The 20,090-nt window shown below is 22.2% G+C and overlaps 2 protein-coding genes across 11 annotated transcripts in view; both read right to left on the bottom strand.

The window, feature by feature from the left end:
- LOC127290022 (transmembrane protein 70 homolog, mitochondrial) overlaps positions 1–20,090 on the bottom strand; it is a 144,682-nt gene that overhangs the window by 9,337 nt on the left and 115,255 nt on the right. The gene's annotated exons all lie outside the window — the stretch shown is intronic.
- On the bottom strand, positions 144–18,255 carry LOC127290018 (PDZ and LIM domain protein 3). Of its 10 annotated transcripts, XM_051318372.1 has the most exons (10): positions 17,857–18,248; positions 16,793–17,022; positions 16,061–16,220; positions 8,201–8,356; positions 6,536–6,586; positions 4,688–4,776; positions 2,628–2,775; positions 1,809–1,844; positions 1,502–1,570; positions 144–627 (listed from the first exon to the last, which is right to left on the bottom strand). In XM_051318372.1, exons 1-9 carry the CDS (start codon positions 17,968–17,970, stop codon positions 1,508–1,510), a joined length of 1,047 nt encoding a protein of 348 aa, XP_051174329.1. In that variant the 5' UTR covers positions 17,971–18,248; the 3' UTR covers positions 144–627; positions 1,502–1,507. The 10 variants fall into 10 exon arrangements, with proteins under 10 accessions (XP_051174329.1, XP_051174334.1, XP_051174327.1 ...); XM_051318377.1 differs by lacking the exon at positions 2,628–2,775 and having other exon boundaries at positions 17,857–18,252; XM_051318370.1 differs by lacking the exon at positions 1,502–1,570.

Raw genomic sequence — 20,090 nt, 5'->3', positions numbered from 1 at the left:
TTTGAATATTTGTTTCTCTAATAAATAAATAAATAAATAAATAAACAAATACATAAATAAATTTAATTATTCTATTATTAAATAATAATTATTAAAATATTTAACAAAAAAAAGGATAGGAAAAGAAAAAAAGAGACATGATATAAAATATTATATATTATTTTATTCTCTACGTCAGTGGAGGAAAAATAATTGGGCTTTGTGCGTAAAATAATAATAATAATAATAAGACTTAAATTAAAAATTAAAATTAAAAACATAAATATATGTATATAATTTGTATATAGATATATTCAATTTAAATAATAAGAGAATTAAAATAAAAAATTTCATTAAAATTTGTAAATTTTTTTTTTCTTCTCGTTGAAACGTTAATTATTTTAATTCTTCGGGATGTGTGTATATATATGTGTAGAAAAAAAATAAAATTTTTTTTTTCGATTTTCACAGTTAATAATTGCAATATTGTTGTCACGTAACAAAATATAAATATTTTTTTTTTTTTCAATTCAGTTCAGATTTGGTTTTTTTTTTTTTTTTTTTTCTTCAAAAATCAGAATGGCCCATCACACTGTACATGATTCTCTTGAAGCTGTTGCTTTGATGAATTTTTTCATCATCGTCTATCTAAAAAATACATAAGGAGAAATTTTTCTTTTTAATTTATTTTATTTTTTTTTTCAAAAAAGAAAAAAATTATATATATATAGCTTTATGTGGTTTTCGATGGGAGGTTTGTGTACTTAGAAAACCGAATTGTCCTTTTAAAAAAAAAAAAAAATTATTAATTTCCTGTTAAAATTTAATGAATTATTAAATTTTAAATAATTGCTAAAATTATAATGTAAATATTGTTATAAATTTAATGAATTTTTATTGTTATTATTAAATTAAATTAAATTAAATTAAATAAAATTAAAAAATATAAATAAATAAAATTATTAAAAAATAACAAAATTATTATTATACAAAATAATTTCCAAATTAATTAATTGAATTTTTAATTATTATAAAAAAAATTTAATTATTTCAAATTAATTAATTTAATTATTATTAATTAAAATTTAGTTATATTAAATTAATAATAATAATAATAATAATAATTTTTAATTAATTAGTATTTAAACTCGGTGAATTATAAAATAAATGAATGATAATAATAATTAATAATTGGTTAAATAATTAATTTTTAAACACGACGTATTTATTAGTTTATGATTAATTATTAATTATTTAAATAAAATCGAAATTTTCATATTTTTTTTAATTTTATTTTTAGTAAAAAAGTTTTAGGCGAAAAAAATTTTTTTTTTTAATTTTATTTTTGTAGATAAATTTTTATCAGTTTTAGTCGTAGTTTGTGAAAAAAAAAATTTATAACTTTTTTTTTTCTTTCTTTTAGTATATATAATGAGCGAATTTTAGTCGAAGCCAAGTTTTTTTCAATTTAGCGAATGTATATAAGCGACGATTTATATCAAGTACACAAATTTTCACGTACAAAATTTCAGTAGTCATTGACTCGATCCTTAACGAAAGGAAGAGGAAAAGGGCGTCTAAAGTTCCCACCCTTAAAAAATTTTATTAATTTGAAATTATTATTTATCATACAAAAAGAAAAAATTTTAAAAAAATTAAAATTAATTAAAATTAAAAATTTTTTTTTTATTTTATTATTATTTTTTTAAAATAAAATTAATAAATTTAATTAAAATAATTAATTAATTTCATCACTTAAATTAATATAATAGATAATTTAAATTAATTAATTAAAAAAAAATATTAAATTATTTAAAAATTATACTCACAAATGAGGCAGGACTCCTTGGTGGTGGTTGTGGTGCCTGAAAACAATGTAATTGTAAAAGAAAATTTATTTTGCGTTAAAAAAAAAATTTACAATAAATTTTTTACATATGGCCATATTTAAAAAAAAAATTTTAATTTTAAATAAAAAATTTTTAAGATAATAATTAATTATAATAATAAAATTAATAATAACAAATTTAATAATATAAAATTATTTAAATAATTCCCTAAAGAAAGGGGGAAAAAGAATAAAAAAAATTATAGGTTATGTTTATGATAGTTTGTAGAAAAGCAATCATAAACATAACCTATAATTTTTTTTGTTTCTTTTGCCCCTTACTTCAGAGCGTATCACAAATATTTATTACCATTGTAAAAAATAATTAATAATTTATTTACTCAAAAAATTAGCGGGTAAATTTATTATTAATTTATATAATTTTAAATAAAAAATTTTAAAGATAATAATTAATTATAATAAAAAAAATTAATAATAACAAATTCAATAATATAAATTTATTTAAATAATTCCCTAAAGAAAGGGGGAAAAAGAATAAAAAAAATTATAGGTTATGTTTATGATTGTTTGTAGAAAAGCAATCATAAACATAACCTATAATTTTTTTGTTTCTTTTGCCCCTTACTTCAGAGCGTATCAAAAATATTTATTACCATTGTAAAAAATATTTAATAATTTATTTACTCAAAAAATTAGCGGGTAAATTTTTAATTAATTTATATTTACTTCGAAAAAGGCATAAAAATTTAAATTTAATTTTTTTTTTTTTTTTTTTTTTTTTTAATAATTTTTTTTGTACCCCAATATGATTTGATCTTTGTGGTGAGAAAACTCCGGTACGTGCTGGCTGTCTGATTTCGTGATGTGCATAATCCCCAAATGCGTCGTCCTGAAGAGCCTTGTATGCTTCGCTCTTACTCGGGTCGTACTTCACCGGTTTCTTGATGCTATACATTGTTCGTACACGAATTCTTAATCGTTTCATTTCGCGAGTTAAATTAGCAGCAGCCAATTATTATTATTATTATTTTTTTTTTATTTTATTAATTAACAAATTTAGCATTTCTAAAATCTACTAAACTCTCAATAATTTATTCAATTTCTATTCTTTATTTAGAACGTGCAATTAAATTTAGTTTTTTCTTTCCCAATTTTTAAATTTTATTTAAATTATCAAAATGAATTTAAAAATTTAAATTTTCAAATATTTCGCGGGCTTTTGTTACTTATGCGTCACAATATTAAGGTACGTTTACTCATTTTGCTCTAAATGAAAAGTTATTAAATTTTAGTGTTGGCAACAGTGTAAAGCGAATTGGCAACACTGGTATTTGTCCAGAAATTTTGAAATTCAATTTGATAATTTAAAATTTTCAATGGAAAGTTAAAATCTAGTGCAAGCAATTATTTTTAGAATAGAAAAGTAAATAAAGAAATATAATTTCTAACCTATATCGTTAGTACCTAATTTTTTGTCCAATTTTTAAGTTATCACGTAAAAGCATAGTGCATGCAAATATAAGAGAAATTATTGTCCCATTAAAAAAAAAAAAAATTATTCTCTTAGGGAAATTAAGAAATTTTTTTTTTTCAAAATCTCGTTTTTTCGAAATTCCTCTTTTTTTTATTGTATTTTTTTTCATAACAAAAACAAAACTACTGATTTCTTTTTAATGGATATGATTTTGAAAAAAAATGATTTTTTAAAATTTAAATTTGTATTTTTTTTTTTTTTTTTATTTAATTTGGTTTATTAAATTGAGGCCACACGTTCTTTGAAGTGGCTGCCATTGCCTGTTCTTTCATAATTCTCGCTTTCTCCTGAATTTGTTGTTTTTGTTTCACGAAGGAAAAGTCTATGAAAATGCTGCAAAAAATAAAGAAACAGCCACAGTAAATATCAGGGTGCGAAATCACTCCAATTTACTTTCATTTAGCCTCTTTTTTCTTTTTAAATTTTTCCCGCCAATAAAAAAAGTTTATCTTTTTAAAATGGCAAACATAACCTGTAAAAAAATTTGTTCTTGATATAAAGATCTTTCTACATTCTGACGCAATGACCGTAAGGGTCAGTTCACAGTGTTTTTTTTTATTTTGGGTTGAAATCACAAAAGAAGCTTTAAGCTGCTTTTACAATAATTTTTTTTTTCAAAGAATAGACACCATATTTTTGACAGTGAATATTCTTCATGGAGAAGAAAAAAAATTTATTGTGAAAGCAGCTTAAGGATTCCTTGTGAATTCACCTTTAATATCAGTAGTTCACACGTTCAGGATTAGGCAGTTACGTGTTGAGTAGATTAGTTTTAAGGTACATTCACATTACACCTTTGCAAAAGGATGTCACATTTGAGATGTTCTACTATATGCGAATGATTAACTGCAGTTATGTGATTGTACCTTTAGTGAATTAAAATTTGTAACGTTTTTTACGTCTATATTTAAAAAAAACCTACTTAATCGGCCTAATTTATCGAAATTTATGCATAAAGGTGCATTCACACGTAAATGCAAAACAAATTGCATTGTCTTTTCATTTACATGTGAATGTACCTTTACCCCTAATATTATTCCACTGTGAACTCAGCCTAATAGACATTTTTCTAACCTTTCGGAGAAATCACTAAACTTTTACGTTCCCTTTTTATAAATAACGTTCCTTTTTTTTTAATTAAAATTATTTTTTTTTTCCTTTAGTTGTGAAAATTTTAATACATAGAAAGCGAAAGCAAGTTTGTTATAAACAATTTATTATAAGCAGCATATTATTTTTTTTCTAAATTTTTTTTTTCTATTTAGAGGGTTAAAAGCTAAATATTCTGATATGTTTCTTTTTTTTTTTTTTATTCGATTACTTACGGAATGGCAGATGCCTGACATTTAATAGTGTCCGCGATATTTTGTTCAGAGTAGAGTCCGATCGGTGTATTGAATTGCTTATGCACAACCTGTCGAACAAAATCAATTGAAACGTGAAGCGTTAGAAAATTTTTGTTCCAAAAAAAAAAACGAAATTTTTGTTAATTTTCTTTTTTAGAAATATTAGAAAATTACAAATTTTTTTTTTTAACTGTCATGGAGAATTAAATTTTTAACAAAATTTTAAATCAATAATGAAACGTTATTTGATTAAGAAAAATAAAATAGTTTATTGATGATTAAATATTGAATATGTGCGATAAATTTTTTGTATTTTTAACATTTTTTTTTTAATGTAAAGAATCTGATTGGTTGATTCTGTTGTCACTGTTGCCACGTGACTCTAAAATTGACCAATAAAATTGTGCACATATTCGATACTATCGAATTAAGGTACGTACACAATGCAAAATTGTGTACGTGCCTTTAGAAGAAGTTTTAAGTCTGAAGGACAGTGAATTAAAAAAAATTACAGTCAGTTTGCAGCGTCAGTTTATTAAAGAAACAGGCAGTCAGCACAAAAAATTTCTCAAGTCACACAAAATGTAATAAATTTATAATATTATTATTATTTTATTGTATAATTATTTTTTTTTATGTAAATTTTCAAAATTCACTCGACGGCTGGAGTACATCAGCTTCATCCTGTGTTTTTATTTATATTTTTTCTTTTTTTAAAAAGAAAAAAAAATCTATTGAAAATTAGTAATTATATGATGAAATATATATATATTAATTAATACTTTGAATGGCTCACGATGAATTTCGATGATTGATGTGTGTCACTGCAAGTCAAGAAGCAGGAATAATACTCTGAATAAGGATAAAATAATTCATTTCCTGTTTAGTAAATATAATATGGGTTAATTATCATTTTTTTTCTGATTTTGAAAATATTTTTCTAGAGAAAAAACCTTTTTTTGTATAGGGAAAATGAAATTTTTTTTTTGAATTTGAAAAACCCGCCACGACTGACGCCCAGTTTTATTCAATTTTATATAAATAAAAGTTTGCATTCCCATCCCTGATCTTAAGATTGGCACAAAAAAACATTCGCGAACCGTTGTTTCATGAAAACGCACCTTAAGGGTTTTACTCTTTTGGACAAAAATACACAAATTTGATTGGTTCATACAATAGAAAATTTTTCGTACTTTTGAGACTATACGTGGACAACGAATCAAGTTTTTGGTTGATTTCCATTGTCCCCACTCGCCATTTGTCATAATTCTCGTCAACTACCGCATCCTGCTTTAGTAAAAATTTAGTAACTTTTAATTTTAACAATAAAGTTACTTAATTTTCACTAGAGCAGGGTGCGGTAGTTGACGAGAATTACGACAAATGGCAAGTGGTGACAATGGAAACCAACAATTTGTCCAAATGTAAATGTACCTTAAAGGTGCGTTTTTATGAGAAGCATGAGATAGAGAAGGACAGATACGTTTCTATCCTTTTCTATCTCATGCTACATGATTCTATAAATTGAATTTAAAGATATTTATTTTAAAAATAAATAAATATAGAAATAAATAGAAAAATAGAAAAATAAATGTAGAAATAAATAGAAAAATACATATAGAAAAAAATAGAAAAATAAATATAGAAAAAAATAGAAAAATAAATAAAAAAAATAAATAGAATTTAAAAATTTATATATGGAATTAATGATAATACCAGATACGCCTTTAAAATTCTGGTGGATAATGAATGATAAAATCGCGTAAGCTTTTTTTTTAAATATGATGCAAAAGCACTTATAAAAAACAGTTTTTCTTTTTGTCAAACCTTAGGCAATTCATCGGGTCCCAAAACACGCTGTAGAACCGACTCAGCCACCTGATGAGATTCGTATTTTTTGTTTTTGAAAAAAATTATTATACTCTTTTAGATATATTATGAAAAAAATATATAATATATAAATATAAAAAATATATAATATATAAATATAAAAAATATATAATATATAAATATAAAAAATATATTTACAAAATACAATGCAATAAATGTTGAAAGGAAAAATATTTTTATTAATATACAATTCGCCTTTTTCTTTTTTCGTTAAGAAAAAAAGGTTTATAAAAATAGTTCCAGTTTCTGAATTTTTTTTTAATATTTAAAAATACCGCGCATTTTTTATTAGGAATTTTCTCATTAGGATCTCTAATTTAATTTTGTTGATATTTTTGTGTTAACAAATTGATTTCATTGTGGAGACAGCTTTAATTTCAACGGAAAAAAGGAAAACTTGTTTCTGATTGGTTGGTAATATTTCCAACAAATTAGAAACGAGTTTTCCTATCTATTGAAATTATTGTTATTCATGGTTTGAAGTTACATCGTTCAATGAAGTATCAAAGTTTGTATTAACGTTTGTATTTTATATTAATTGCGATTTACATTAATATTAATTTAAAAAAAAAATTTGTTAAATTTAATCTATTGTTTATATATTTATTTTTTTTGAAATATCTGACAAAATTATATTATATATTGGAATTTATCACTTGGTAAAAAAATTTTTTTATTTTTTTTTATCTGACAAATTTTGTTAAAAGCTAAAAAAAGTTAGGTTAGAAATCTCGATGTTGAATTTTCTTTATTATAGTATTTTAGATTATTTTATTTACATTTAATTTTTGAAATTATAGTTTTTTTAAAAGAATTTTTGCCTAATTTCTTTTTATGAACGAAAATAAATAGTAATAATATATTTTACCAAAATAATTTAACGGAAAAAAATTCGTGAAAAGGTAATAGAAACAAAAACGCGGGAAACATGAGAGTTGGAAAAGGACAAAAAATATGTCTGTCTCTTTCTAACTCATACCAATATTTCGATTTTAATAACTTTAATAATTTTTTAATTAAAAATTTCATTTTCATGGAGGAAATAAATAAATTTTTTCATATTAAAAATTAATTATTATTTATATTATTATTTTCCATATTAAATTAAATATTAAAAATTAGATATTTTTAAAAATATTAAAAAAAATTCGAAAATTTCGAGAAAAAAAAATTTTTAGTTCTAATTTTAAGAAATTTAGAAATTTAATTTAGAAATAAATTTTTAAAAAATGAATGAAACAAATAAATTTTAAATAAATAAATTGGAATAAAAAATTGATTTTAAAATATATAAAATTAAAAGGGGAAATTTTAAAAAAAAATTATATAAAATTTTTTTTTGTATTTAAAAAATTTATTTATTTATTTATTTAACAAAATATAAAAGAAATAAAATTTATTTTACAAAATATTATAAATTAAAAGGGGAAATTTTTGTAATTTATATATAATTTAAAAAAAACAAAATTAAGAAACTGGAAATATTTTCATTGCCTTTTTAACAAAAATGCAGATTTACAATATAATTTTTTTTTTTTTTTTTTATAATGTTATAATTTGTTCACTCACTACTGGCGAGATATGATATTTAAATTTACGTACTTTTTGTTTCATAGCAACTTCGGGATGTGCAATCTCATAATGATGTGGTGCTGCTCTTATCATCGGATTTGGATGATGACGTAGATAGCATTCACCAAGGGGGGCATCTTTTTTTATTTTTGCTCCTGGCAAAACAAGGGGGGTCGTTCGATAAGGCTGAAATCAAAAAAAAATTTATTCATTTTTTTTTTTTTTTTAATGAAAAATTAATTTTTTTCTTGATTTTCAAAATTATTTTTATTCTAAAATTAAAAAAAAATACAATTTAACTTTTTAAATGTATAAATTAACATTTACATTTTTAAATTTATTTTTTTTATAAAGGAATAAAAATAAGTGGGGAAAAATAGTATTTTAATTTATGGGGAAAATTACCATCACAAAAATTATGTTTTTATTTTTAATTTTTTTTTGAAATAAATCCAAGTCACTTGGATTAATTACAGGATTATCAAATATGAATTAATTTTTAAAGGGCACAAAGTAGCGATTAATAATTACAAATCGGATTTTCCTTAATGAAACTAAGAACAGCAGTTAAGAATGATTGAAGTGATTGACCAAAAACATAAAAAAAAAATGCAGAATTACTCCTGTACATCATATTTAGCGTTTCACATACTTTCAAAAATATTTTTTCCCTTTGATATTTTGCAATTAAAATTGAATTGAAAAAGTTACAGAGCTTCAAATATCAAAAAGCAGCAAAAAATTCGAAATTTTTATTAAAAATCAAAGTACATTGAAAGAAAATAAATTTAGTTCACAAAATAGACATATTCTCATCCCAAAGCACTCAAAAAATATGATAAAACTAAAAAATAGCTAAATTCCTTAAAAAATTACTGTATATACATATAAAATTATATTTTTTTTAATGCAAAATCCAAAATTCTGACCAAATTATCTTGAAACCTATTGCCTCTAAAAATTCGGCCTCATAAGCTTTTTTTCTCACAATTTACCAAGTTACAACTTTGCTATACAACATTTTTCTCTATCTTTTAAAGTTTTCGAGATTATTTTTTGTCTTTTATTAAATATTTTTATTAATTTTATTAATAAATATTTCGAATAGAGGTTGATGACCAAGAGATTAAATATAATTTCAAGTCACTCATGCCAAATGGGTGTCAATTACCCTATGTCAATGATGAAATATTAAAAAGAGAAAAGAAAAAAAAAGAAATTAGGGTTAAATTTAAATCGGATGATCGCCAATTAATCAGTGCAAGCGCGGACTCAATTTAATAATTTCTCTCTAGACACCTACGCATAAACTACAAAAATAAATGATTTTGATAGTAGTCCATTATACAGATGTTGCCTTTTTGCCCGAGGTCTGCGATTATTTTGTTTTTGAAAATTTTTAACTCGAATTTCTTTTTTTTTTACATTTCAGTTTAATTTTAAATTCAAAAATTGGTAATTTAAATGAAAATTTGAATTTAATTAAAATTAAAAAACGAAACTAACTACTTTAAAGGGGTTAAAAGAATTATTTTTCTACAATTACATACTGACTTCTTAGACAAAAAGGAATGGAAATTTAAAAAATTTTCTTTTGAAATTAACTTTTAATTGCCATTTACATTGTTTTTTGTGAAGATTTTTGAAAATTTGGCTAATAATAAAAATTCCTAATGTCAAGAAGTCTGTGTAAATATATATATATATTTAATTAAGGAAAATTACATAAATTTGTGTGTGTGCTTTTTCAATTGAAAGGTTTGGCAAAGACATACTTTTGCGTTTGTTATGTCATACATTTTCAATTGCGCACACACGATTCAATATGTTGAAACTTTCGTGATATGCTCAAAGAAAATTTCTCGCATTTAAGATGCTCCACTAAACTTGCAAGTTCGCGTGAAATTGGGACAAACTTTTTGCTATAAAGATAAAAACATTCTACTGCAAAGTTAAAAAAAAACATTTACAAAGGCAACGCGGTTAAATTTTTTTTTAAATTCCCTCGATCAAGAAAAAATAATTTCAAAAACGAAAAGTATTTTTTTATGTGATGGAAATTAAATTATAATTTTTAATTAATTAATTATTTTAGTAAATATGTAAAATTATATCCTATTAGAAAAATGACAACAAAAGCGGTTGGAAATAAAATTTTCATTCTTTCTAAGAAATTAGAAAAGAGGGGAAATTATTTCCGACCATTTTGGTAATCAATTTACATACTACAAAAAATGTAAATTAACACACTAAAGAAGAAGAGATACAACTGGTATTTTCATCAATTAGACATTCACAAGGAAATATTGTTGAACGAATACGTATAATTTTTTTTTTACCAAACAAAGCATTTTGGAAAAATATATTTTTCACCAATTCCAAAAAAAATATGGATTATGATACAAAACTCGAATTGGCTTATTTATAGAAACAAATTTTATATAAATTTTTATTTTATTTTTTGAACAAAAAATTCAATTCTTACTTTCGGAAATATTTGGAAATCGGGTTTTTTCGTTATTCGGAAAATTAATTAAGACGCTAAATTTTTTAAATTCATTTATTAAATTCCCCCGGTTAAAGAATTACTTTTTTTTCAAAATATAGCCGTTTAATAATAAAATTAGAATTAAGGAATTAATAAATAAAGTTAATTTAATAAAAAGTAAATTCGGTTTAAATTAAAATCTATTATCATTTATTAAAATCGCAATAAACATTTAACGGGAACTTTAAAAGCCGCTAAAATGACATTTTTAGCTAGAGAGCTTGTCAAGCATTAAGATTGAGAGGCAACACTTGGTCGTTAACGATCCTTTTTAGATTTCCGTCTACGTAAAGTGCTTCCGGCTTTTTGAGACAAAAGCATCGGTTTATATAGAATTTTCGCGATTAGTCGTAGAAAAAAAAGAAAGAAATATATATATATATGTATATAAATGCTTAGTTATAAAATTGCTTGAGAGATTTTGAAGGGCAGGGCTAAAGTCTATTATTAAATCTCGACAAATCGCGCCGCGCTGTTTCATTTTGCATCGTCGCATTATATATATATATACACCTAATCTCAAGAAAATGTAGCTTTAAATTTTTTTTAAAAATTATTTAATAAAATTCCCTTCCTCTTTTTTTTCTCGTCAAATAATAATAAATGAGTGATATTTTTTTTTTTTCCCCGGAATTTCATTATAAATAGGTCAGGTACATTATTTTGTGACAAGAGTTGTATGTGTGGAAGCTGCGTCGCGACTCGAAATAGATGAAGGCTTCGGTGGGCAAAAATAACGCGCACTTTGCGATCAAGTTGCCATCCGTTAAACTCCATTTTCCATAATTTTTTTTTTTTAAACCCCTTCCCCCCCCCTCTAACGACACTCGTCACGATTGCGTCGATTTAAATGAAAAAAAAAAAAAGAAAAAAAACTTCTGTAGGTCAAGTTTCGAAGGTCAGGTTCCACAACCTAAATTCCGTCTTCTTGCGGTGTTTTGAAATCTCTATTTTTTTTATATTCCAAAATTATTATTTTTTTTGCATTTAAATATATATAGTTGAAAAGCATAAGAAAATTGTTTCAGGAAATTTATAATCGGAAAATGAGATCAAGATTGATTTAATGTTGACAGACAAAATGTTTATCCGCATTTCTAAATATTCACTTGACACTTGTTGGTAAATCAAAAATTTTGTTACAAAACTGTTTGGAAATAAAAAATAAAAAAAAAAAAAAAAAAAAAAAAAAATATTAGAAAAATAAAAAAACAAATTTGGCTCAGATAATATAATTCTAGCTAGAGAAAATTTTTGGCAAAACATATTCATCGCATAATTTATCAAAATGATTATACGCAAAGTTTGAATCATTGTGACGAAAATGTTTTATTCGAAATAACTATCTAAATTTTAGAAGCATTTATTATTATTATTATTATTATTATTATTATTTATTTATTTATTTTGTAATTTATTTAAAAATTATTTTCCCTTAAAAAAATGTTTCATAATACGAAGATAATAAATTAGAAATACAATAGATAGTAAAATAATAAATTGACAATTTAGTTACATGAATATAATTTTTTTAAATTTTACGAGTTATTAGGCCAAATATTTTTAAGCCTAGGGAATACTATTTTTCGTTCTAGTAAGTAAAGTAGCCTTTTTTTAACCCTAGGGAGTAAAATACCCTTTTTTAACCCTAGGGAGTAAAATACCATTTTTTAACCCTAGGGAGGAAAATACTCTTTTTAACCCTAGGGCGTAAAATAGTATTTTTTAACCCTAGGAAGGAAAATAGTTTTTTTTTAACTCTAGGAAGTAAAATACTCCTTTTCAACCCTAGGAATTTAAAGGTTTATAAGATAAAAAAAACAAAGAAAGGAAAAACAGTTGAAGCAATATTAAATTCTCAATGTTCTCTTATAGAAATAATTTTTTATACAGAAAAAAAATTTGTTTTTTAAATTTAATTTTCCAATATATATATTTTTTTTACTTCTTTAAAAAGATTACAATTAATTTTTTTTTTTCTAAAACAATTTTTTTTAATTATAAATTTAATGAAACAATTTCCTTTTGGTTTAATGACCGATGAGGAAAACAGCAAATCTATTTGTTTACTCCAATAACGTTTAGTAATTTTTGGCAGCAGTCGTTCACGTCAGAGTTGAATTATTGCGAAACAAATTTGAGAATTGAAAGTATTTTTGTAACTATTTCATAATTTTTTTTTTCTCTTAACAAAAGTAAAAAAAAATTTTTAAAAATTTATCTTTCTGTTTTGATTTAGAGAAAAGGAAAATTACATTTTGAAAAAAATTTACTCTTAATTAATTTTTTTTTTTTTTTCTAAAACAAATAAAATCTTTCTCAGATTTATTGACTTTTTTTTAATACATAAATCTTTTGTGTATAAAAAAAAAATGTTTATTTCTAGAATTTGAAGTGTTGAATTTTAACTTTTTCAAAAAAACGATACGTATTTAGAAAAATAATTTTTAAATGGTAATAATTTAAAAAAATGTTCTATTTAAATTCATCTTTAAAAAATAATGAAAACAAATTTTTTTTTACATTACATTTTTATAATTAAAAAAAAAAGAATATTTCAAAGTTGAGATTTTTATTTACGAAAAAATTCGTTTTTTGTAATTATTTTTTCTTACTAATCGTATTAAAAATTTTCTCTAAAATTATTTTTGCTTGATATTTTTTTTTTGTTTTAAATAAATTTTTTGGGAAGTAAATTTTTGATAGTTTTAAATGTAATTCACTTTTTCTCGTTAGTTGATAGAAATTATTAAGATATTTTTGCAAATTTTTTTTTTATTATTATTTTTTTAAATTCAGAATTAATTTATTTGTAATTAACGCCTACCCAATAAACGGCAGCTTCCTCCTCTCTCGTTGTTCGTCGTTCCACGGGGAAACGATAAGTGTAAAGGGGCATTTTTTTTTTTTTTTTTTTTTTTCAAAGAAAACTCGTATTTTTCCGAAACTTAAAAAAAATAGAAGATTTCAAAATTAAAATATAATTTTTATTTTTATTGACAAAAAAAAATTTTTTTTTTTTGAGTAACGCACTGGTTAGGCGCGCGGGCGGAACTAACTCTGGCTCACGGCTTAAATTTCGAGCAGACTTGAATCTCTCAAAGCAAGGATATCTTACACCTACGTATATTATAATCCCCATCTCAAACGTTTTTATATGTATATACAATATCTATACTTTTTCAAAAAATTGAATTTAAATTCCCGCCAAGAAAAGAGCTAGAGATTTTTTTAAAAATATTAAAAAATTTTTTTTTTTAATTTAAAATTTAATTAAAATTTAAAATGATCAATTTAAATTTAAAAGTTAAAAAAATTAATTTTTTTTTAAATTTATAAAAGAGGAATTGAAAAAATTATGAATAAAAATAAAGGAAAACAATTGAAGAAAGAAAATAAAGAAAAAGAATTGAAGAAATTAAAAAAAAATGATTGAAGAAAGAAAATAAAGAAAAAGAATTGAAGAAATTACAAAAAAATGATTGAAGAAAGAAAATAAAGAAAAAGAATTGAAGAAAAAAGTTTAAAAAAAGGGAGAAAATAAAATTAAATAATTAAAAATAATTAAAAAAAAGAATTGAAGGAAATGCAATTAAAGAAATGAGTAATATTTAGTGAAGAGAAAATAATTCAATAAAGAAAAAATTATTTCCCACATAATTGGAAGAAAAATTATGACAAATTTGAATTCGTGAATAAGAAGAAGAAGAAGATGAAGAAAGAAGGGAAGAAACAAAAACAAGTCAAGGCTAATGTTTATTTTGGCAAACGTCATTTCTTTTAAGGTGTTTTTGGATGAAAAGCGAAACTCTAGCGATTTCCCAACTGTCAAGGTCATTGAAAAGATTCACATTTTCATATGTATATACATATATATATATACTTGGGAAAAATTTTCCTAAAATGAATAGCATATGCTTTAGAACTATATTTATTTTCTCTGCTAAGATTGTTAACTTGCATAATACTTCATGAAGCACCGAGAAAATTTCTTTTTCGACTATAACAAAAAAAAAAAATATTCCTTTGAAATTATTAAAATTAAAAAAATTAACAAAAAAAAGTTTTTTAAATAAAAATCTATAAAAGATTTTTTTAAATAAAACTCTATAAAAGATTTTTAAAAATAATAAAATAAAAAAAGAAGGTACAAATAATAAAAAAATAAAACTTAAATTTCAAAAATTAAAAAAAAATAAATAAGTAAAAAATTTTTTTTTTAAATTAATAAGTAATTAAATAAAAATAATAAAAATTGAAAAAACAATTTAAAAATTAATAAGTAAAAAAAAATAATAAAAAATAAAAAAACAATTTAAAAATTAAAAATAAATACAAATAAAGTAATCAAAAACAAAAAAATCAAATATACAAAGTAAAAAATAAAATTTAAATTAAAAATTTTTTTTTTAATAAAGAAAAATAATAATTAAAAAATTTAAAAGAATACAATAATAAATAATAATAATAATAATAAGTTTTGTCAATATTCGAAAAAAAAAATTGAATCGGAAAGTATAATTTTTATTGGACAAAATTGAATTTTTGAGAAATTGGAAAAAGATAAAAAAAAAAGAGTGCATTTTGTGTTTCGCGAGTCAAAGAATTGAGCAGTATCGAATCGAGGCGGTGATTTCGATGCAAAAGTTATATTTATAGCTTTGCAGACTGCCTCCACGTGGTTTTTCCGGCATCGATGCTTGCCAAGAAAAATATATTTGCAAAACTTCACTTTCGCGCGACCCTAAATCGATATTTTATATCGATAATTATTTTTGTTTATTATAATTTAATTTATTCAATTTTTTTTATATTGGCAACAAAAAAAGAAGGATGGAAAAGTAATAATAAATGAAAATAAAATAAAAATGATTAAAAAAAATATCATAAAAATTAAAAAAAAAAAATCAAAGTTGAAAAAAAACGAAATAAAAATAATAAAAATTAAAATAAAAGTAATAAAAATTAAAAAAAAAAAATAAAAAAAAATTAATAAAAATAAATTCTTTTAAATTAAATTAATAAAAATTTTATGAAAATTAATAAAAATTAAAATAAAAATAATAAAAAATTTAAATAAAATAAAAAAAAATAAATTCTTTTAAATTAAATTAATAAAAATTTTATGAAAATTAATAAAAATTAAAATAAAAGTTATAAAATTTAAAAAAAATTAAATTAAATTAATATAAAAATAAAATAAAAAATTATATAAATTAAAAAAAAATAAATTAAATTAATAAAAAATTTTTAAAAAAATTAATTAAAAATAATGTAACTTAAAAAAAAATTTAAAAAAAACAATTAATCTTGAAAAAGTTTTTAAAAAAATAATAAAATACCTGAGAAAGGTAAATCCTCTCCTCTCGTATTTCATCTAAATGTTCTCTCGCAAGATGAATATGTTCCGTACTCGATAGACTGGAGAAATCATCCTCAATTGGCGTTGCCGGTGGAATTGGACTTTTTGGCAAAATTTTTTGCTCCTGTGCCAATTTTGGTCTGGACGGTTCGCAAAAAATGAAAAAAGAAACCAAAAAAAAGAAAAAAAATATTTCACATTATCATAATGTATGTAATTTAATTTTTTTTTTGAGAAAATTACGCGAAGAATCTGCAAAGAGTCAGTATTTTGCCAAGGCATCAAAGACAATCAATTTTTTTTCAATTATTATTTTAGCAAGCATTGCGAAAAAGGGCTTAAGCGTATAATCGACAAAAAAAAAAAATTCTCAAGAAACAAAAATTTAAAAGAAGATAGTATTGGAAACAAAAATGAAATAAAGAAAATATGGAAATAAATTTTTTTAAATCTCAAAGGAAAAGAAATAAAAATTCTTAAATGAAATGAAATAATGAAGCATTAGTAATGGAAAATAGTAGAAATAAAAAATGAATTAACAAAAAAAAAATGATGAAATAAAAATAATTACACGTACAAATAGTTACGATAATTATAATAATAATTTATTTTTTAAAAAAAGAGCAAAGCAAGAGAAAAAGATTTTAATATCTTAGAAAAGAGAAAATTAATTTATAGCAGAAATAAAAGAGAAAAAAAAATGTATTCTAACAAATTTAAACCGTGAGCCCCATTATCATCAATGATTGATTTGAAAATCGATGATTGCGATGAATGATAATGAGATGTGTAATCTCTCAATGAATCAGACCTTTCGATGACAAGTCTTACAGACTCTGAATTTTTTAGCAGATTCTGGGCGTCAATGTGTCTCAAGTCCCGAACGTCGTACTCGTCAATTTTTTTGATCACGTCACCCTTCTGGAGGTCTTCGTTCTCCGACTGTAAAAAAAAGAGGGAAAACAAAATTATTTTTTCAACAATTCATTTATTATTAGAAAATAAAAAAAAAATTTTAATCTATTTTTAAATATTCGCTCCCTTTTTGTCATTTGACCAATCGTGATCGAGAAATTAAAATTTATCAAATTGTCAGCCAATAGGAATTATTCGCATTGTTTCGAGACTGTTGACTTTCATTTTCTACGGTTGGTAACAAACCTCCTATAGGGGAAAAATAAATAAGGGTTTTTTTTTGTGAAACTTCCCAGTCCTGATTAAGTCATCATCTTGTCAGGAGGTTAGAAATAAAAGTGTTACCTTTACTTAGAAAACTATTAAAAATTTTCCTTTTGACAAGGAATTAAAATATTTTTCTAGAGTAAAGGAACAAAAAAATTTTTTTAGTCTGATAACTTCAAAAAAAAAATACAGAACAATATTGTTCTGGTACGTCTAATCTACGAAACACTTTTCCAAACAGATCACTTTTTTTTATTTTGTCAATAGTAAATTTTTTTTCCTCATAATTAAAGCACTTAAAATAATTTCGGTAATTAAAAAATTAATTTCCAGTAAATATATTATTTATTATTGTATATTAATTATTATTATATTATTTTATTGTCCTTTAAATTCACTTGTAAATAGACGCAACCACCTGTATAGAAATTTAATAATTTTCAAACTAAAAACCAATTTTCATTTTTTTTTTTTATAAAAAAAAAGGTTATTATCAATCTCATTTGTTTTCCCACCTAGAAATTTATTTCGAATTCTAATTTTTAAAAACATAAAAAAATTTTTTATTTAATTTTTTCTATTCTATAAACTCACACGGGTGACGATGATCGGTGTTCCTAAATCAGCACCCCCGGCGATGCTGATACCCCACGGTTGACATCGACTTGGTCTCCGTAATTTCACGACCACGGTTTGTCTTTTCGTCATAATCTAATATTTAATTTTTAATTATCCCGTTGAAAAAAAAAATTAAATATATTTTTTTTAAATTTTCCCTAACAAACCCTTTTGAGAAAAAAAAAATTAAAAAAAAATATTGATTCACCGCGCGCGCTGAGGTTAAAGAAATTTTTGGTGGGCAATTTTTTCGACGATTGAAAAAAACCGTGACTGTAATCGGACGAAATAGAAACGACCACTGTTCGGGGAGCTTTGACTTTGACAGGCTTTAGCCGCAAGCTCGTTGCCCAACTGACTTCGAATCTGTTAGTGCCATTCTGGCCTCATTTCCAATTGGCATTCGTTGTATTGTTCTCTGACTTATACGACCTGCACTCGTTTTCTTTTTTATATATTTATAAATAAATATATATACATTTATGTACACATATTTTTAATGTGTCCCTCATATATAGCCAAAAGAATCGCCCATGAATTTTCAGTTTTCGTTATATTTTTCTTTTATTCGAAGGGGGAGGAAAAAAAAATTTTTTTTTTCAAACTGTTTTCTTAAAAAAAATTTTAATTTTTGTTCTGGAAATTATAATAATAATAATAATAATTAATAACTGCAATACTAATAATATAATAGTAATAATAAATAAAATAAATTGCGAAAATAATATTTGATAAAATTTTAGTAAAAATTAATTCTAAAAAAAAATTTGTAAATTAATTTTTATTTATAACAAATTTTCTATTTTTTTATTCTGTTTATTCGATTAAAAAATGAATTCAACATGAAAGAAAAAAATAATTTTTTCAATTCATTCGATTTTAAATTAATTAAAATAATAATAATAATAATAATAATAATTGTTGCTCAATACTTTTAAGTGATGTTTTTGGATAAACAAAACAAAAAAAAATCACGATGATCCTGTTTTGAAATAAAACCCTTCTGATTTACGAGCTGTTTAAATTTAGAGCTGAGGAAAAAGTTAATTTAAACTTTCTCTATAGTCGTGTGTGCTTCCCATCCAAACTGAGATCGATCTTAAAAAGACGCGCGGTGTCAATTGACTGTCAATCAAACGTCATTTAAATCAAATAGATGCAATTTAATTTTTTTTTTTACTTATTTTTCGAATTTAATTTAAAAAAAAAATTTTTTTATTTAAAACTTTTTATATTTATTAATTATTTATTTTATTACTACTTTTATTACTATTGTTATTATAATTTATTAGTACTGTTATTATTATTATTCTTTTTATTATTATTACTATTATTATTATTATTACTATTATTATTTATTATTAGGTTTTTTTTTATTTATTTACTATTTTTTGTACTATTCAGTTTTTTCATATTTTGTTTACTATAAAAGAATTTTTTTTTCCATTAATTTTAAAAATTAATTTAACTAATTTTTCCAACTTTAAATTATTATTTTTTGCAACTTTATATTTTAATATGTTAAATGAAAAGAAATTTATATAAATTAGTTTTGACTGAACGAGATTTATTAACTGAAAATTCATTAAACAATTATCGAATAATTTATTAATAATAAAGTAATAAAATTTATTAAATAATTTATTAATTAAACAAAAAATTACCAAAATATAATAGTTAATTAAACGGAAATTATTTAAATTTTTAAAATACAGTAGTTAATCAAAAGTAAAATCAGAAATTATTATTAAATAAATTTTATTAAATTTAATTAAATGGCATTAAATAAATTTTATTAAATTTAATTAAATGGCATTAAATAAATTTTATTAAATTTAATTAAATGGCATTAAATAAATTTTATTAAATCAATTAAATTAATGGTATAAAGTTCATTAATTAATTTATTTATTAGGTAAAAATTAATTTTACTTCATCTAAATAAAAATTTAGAAAAAATTAAACAAATTAAATTAAATTTACATCAAAATTAATTTTTTTTTTTTAAGAAAAAGGAAAAAATTTTATTTTGTAGTTTCCATAAGATGTATGTTTCATGTACTCACGTAGGTCTCATAGTAGTGCCCTAAGGAAAACCTCAGGGTCGTTCGCCTCCGCAGATCCGTTTTTGGACGATTTTCTTTTTCCAATCCACAGTCCACGTGAAATTGTTTGATAATATTAATTTAAAAAATTCTTCAATTCAAATT

This window comes from Leptopilina boulardi, unplaced genomic scaffold (assembly GCF_019393585.1).
Source record: "Leptopilina boulardi isolate dan_hultmark-lab unplaced genomic scaffold, ZJU_Lbou_2.1 LbouV2_55, whole genome shotgun sequence".
Classification (NCBI taxonomy): domain Eukaryota; kingdom Metazoa; phylum Arthropoda; class Insecta; order Hymenoptera; family Figitidae; genus Leptopilina; species Leptopilina boulardi.
This window is presented reverse-complemented; position numbering and strand designations above follow the sequence as displayed.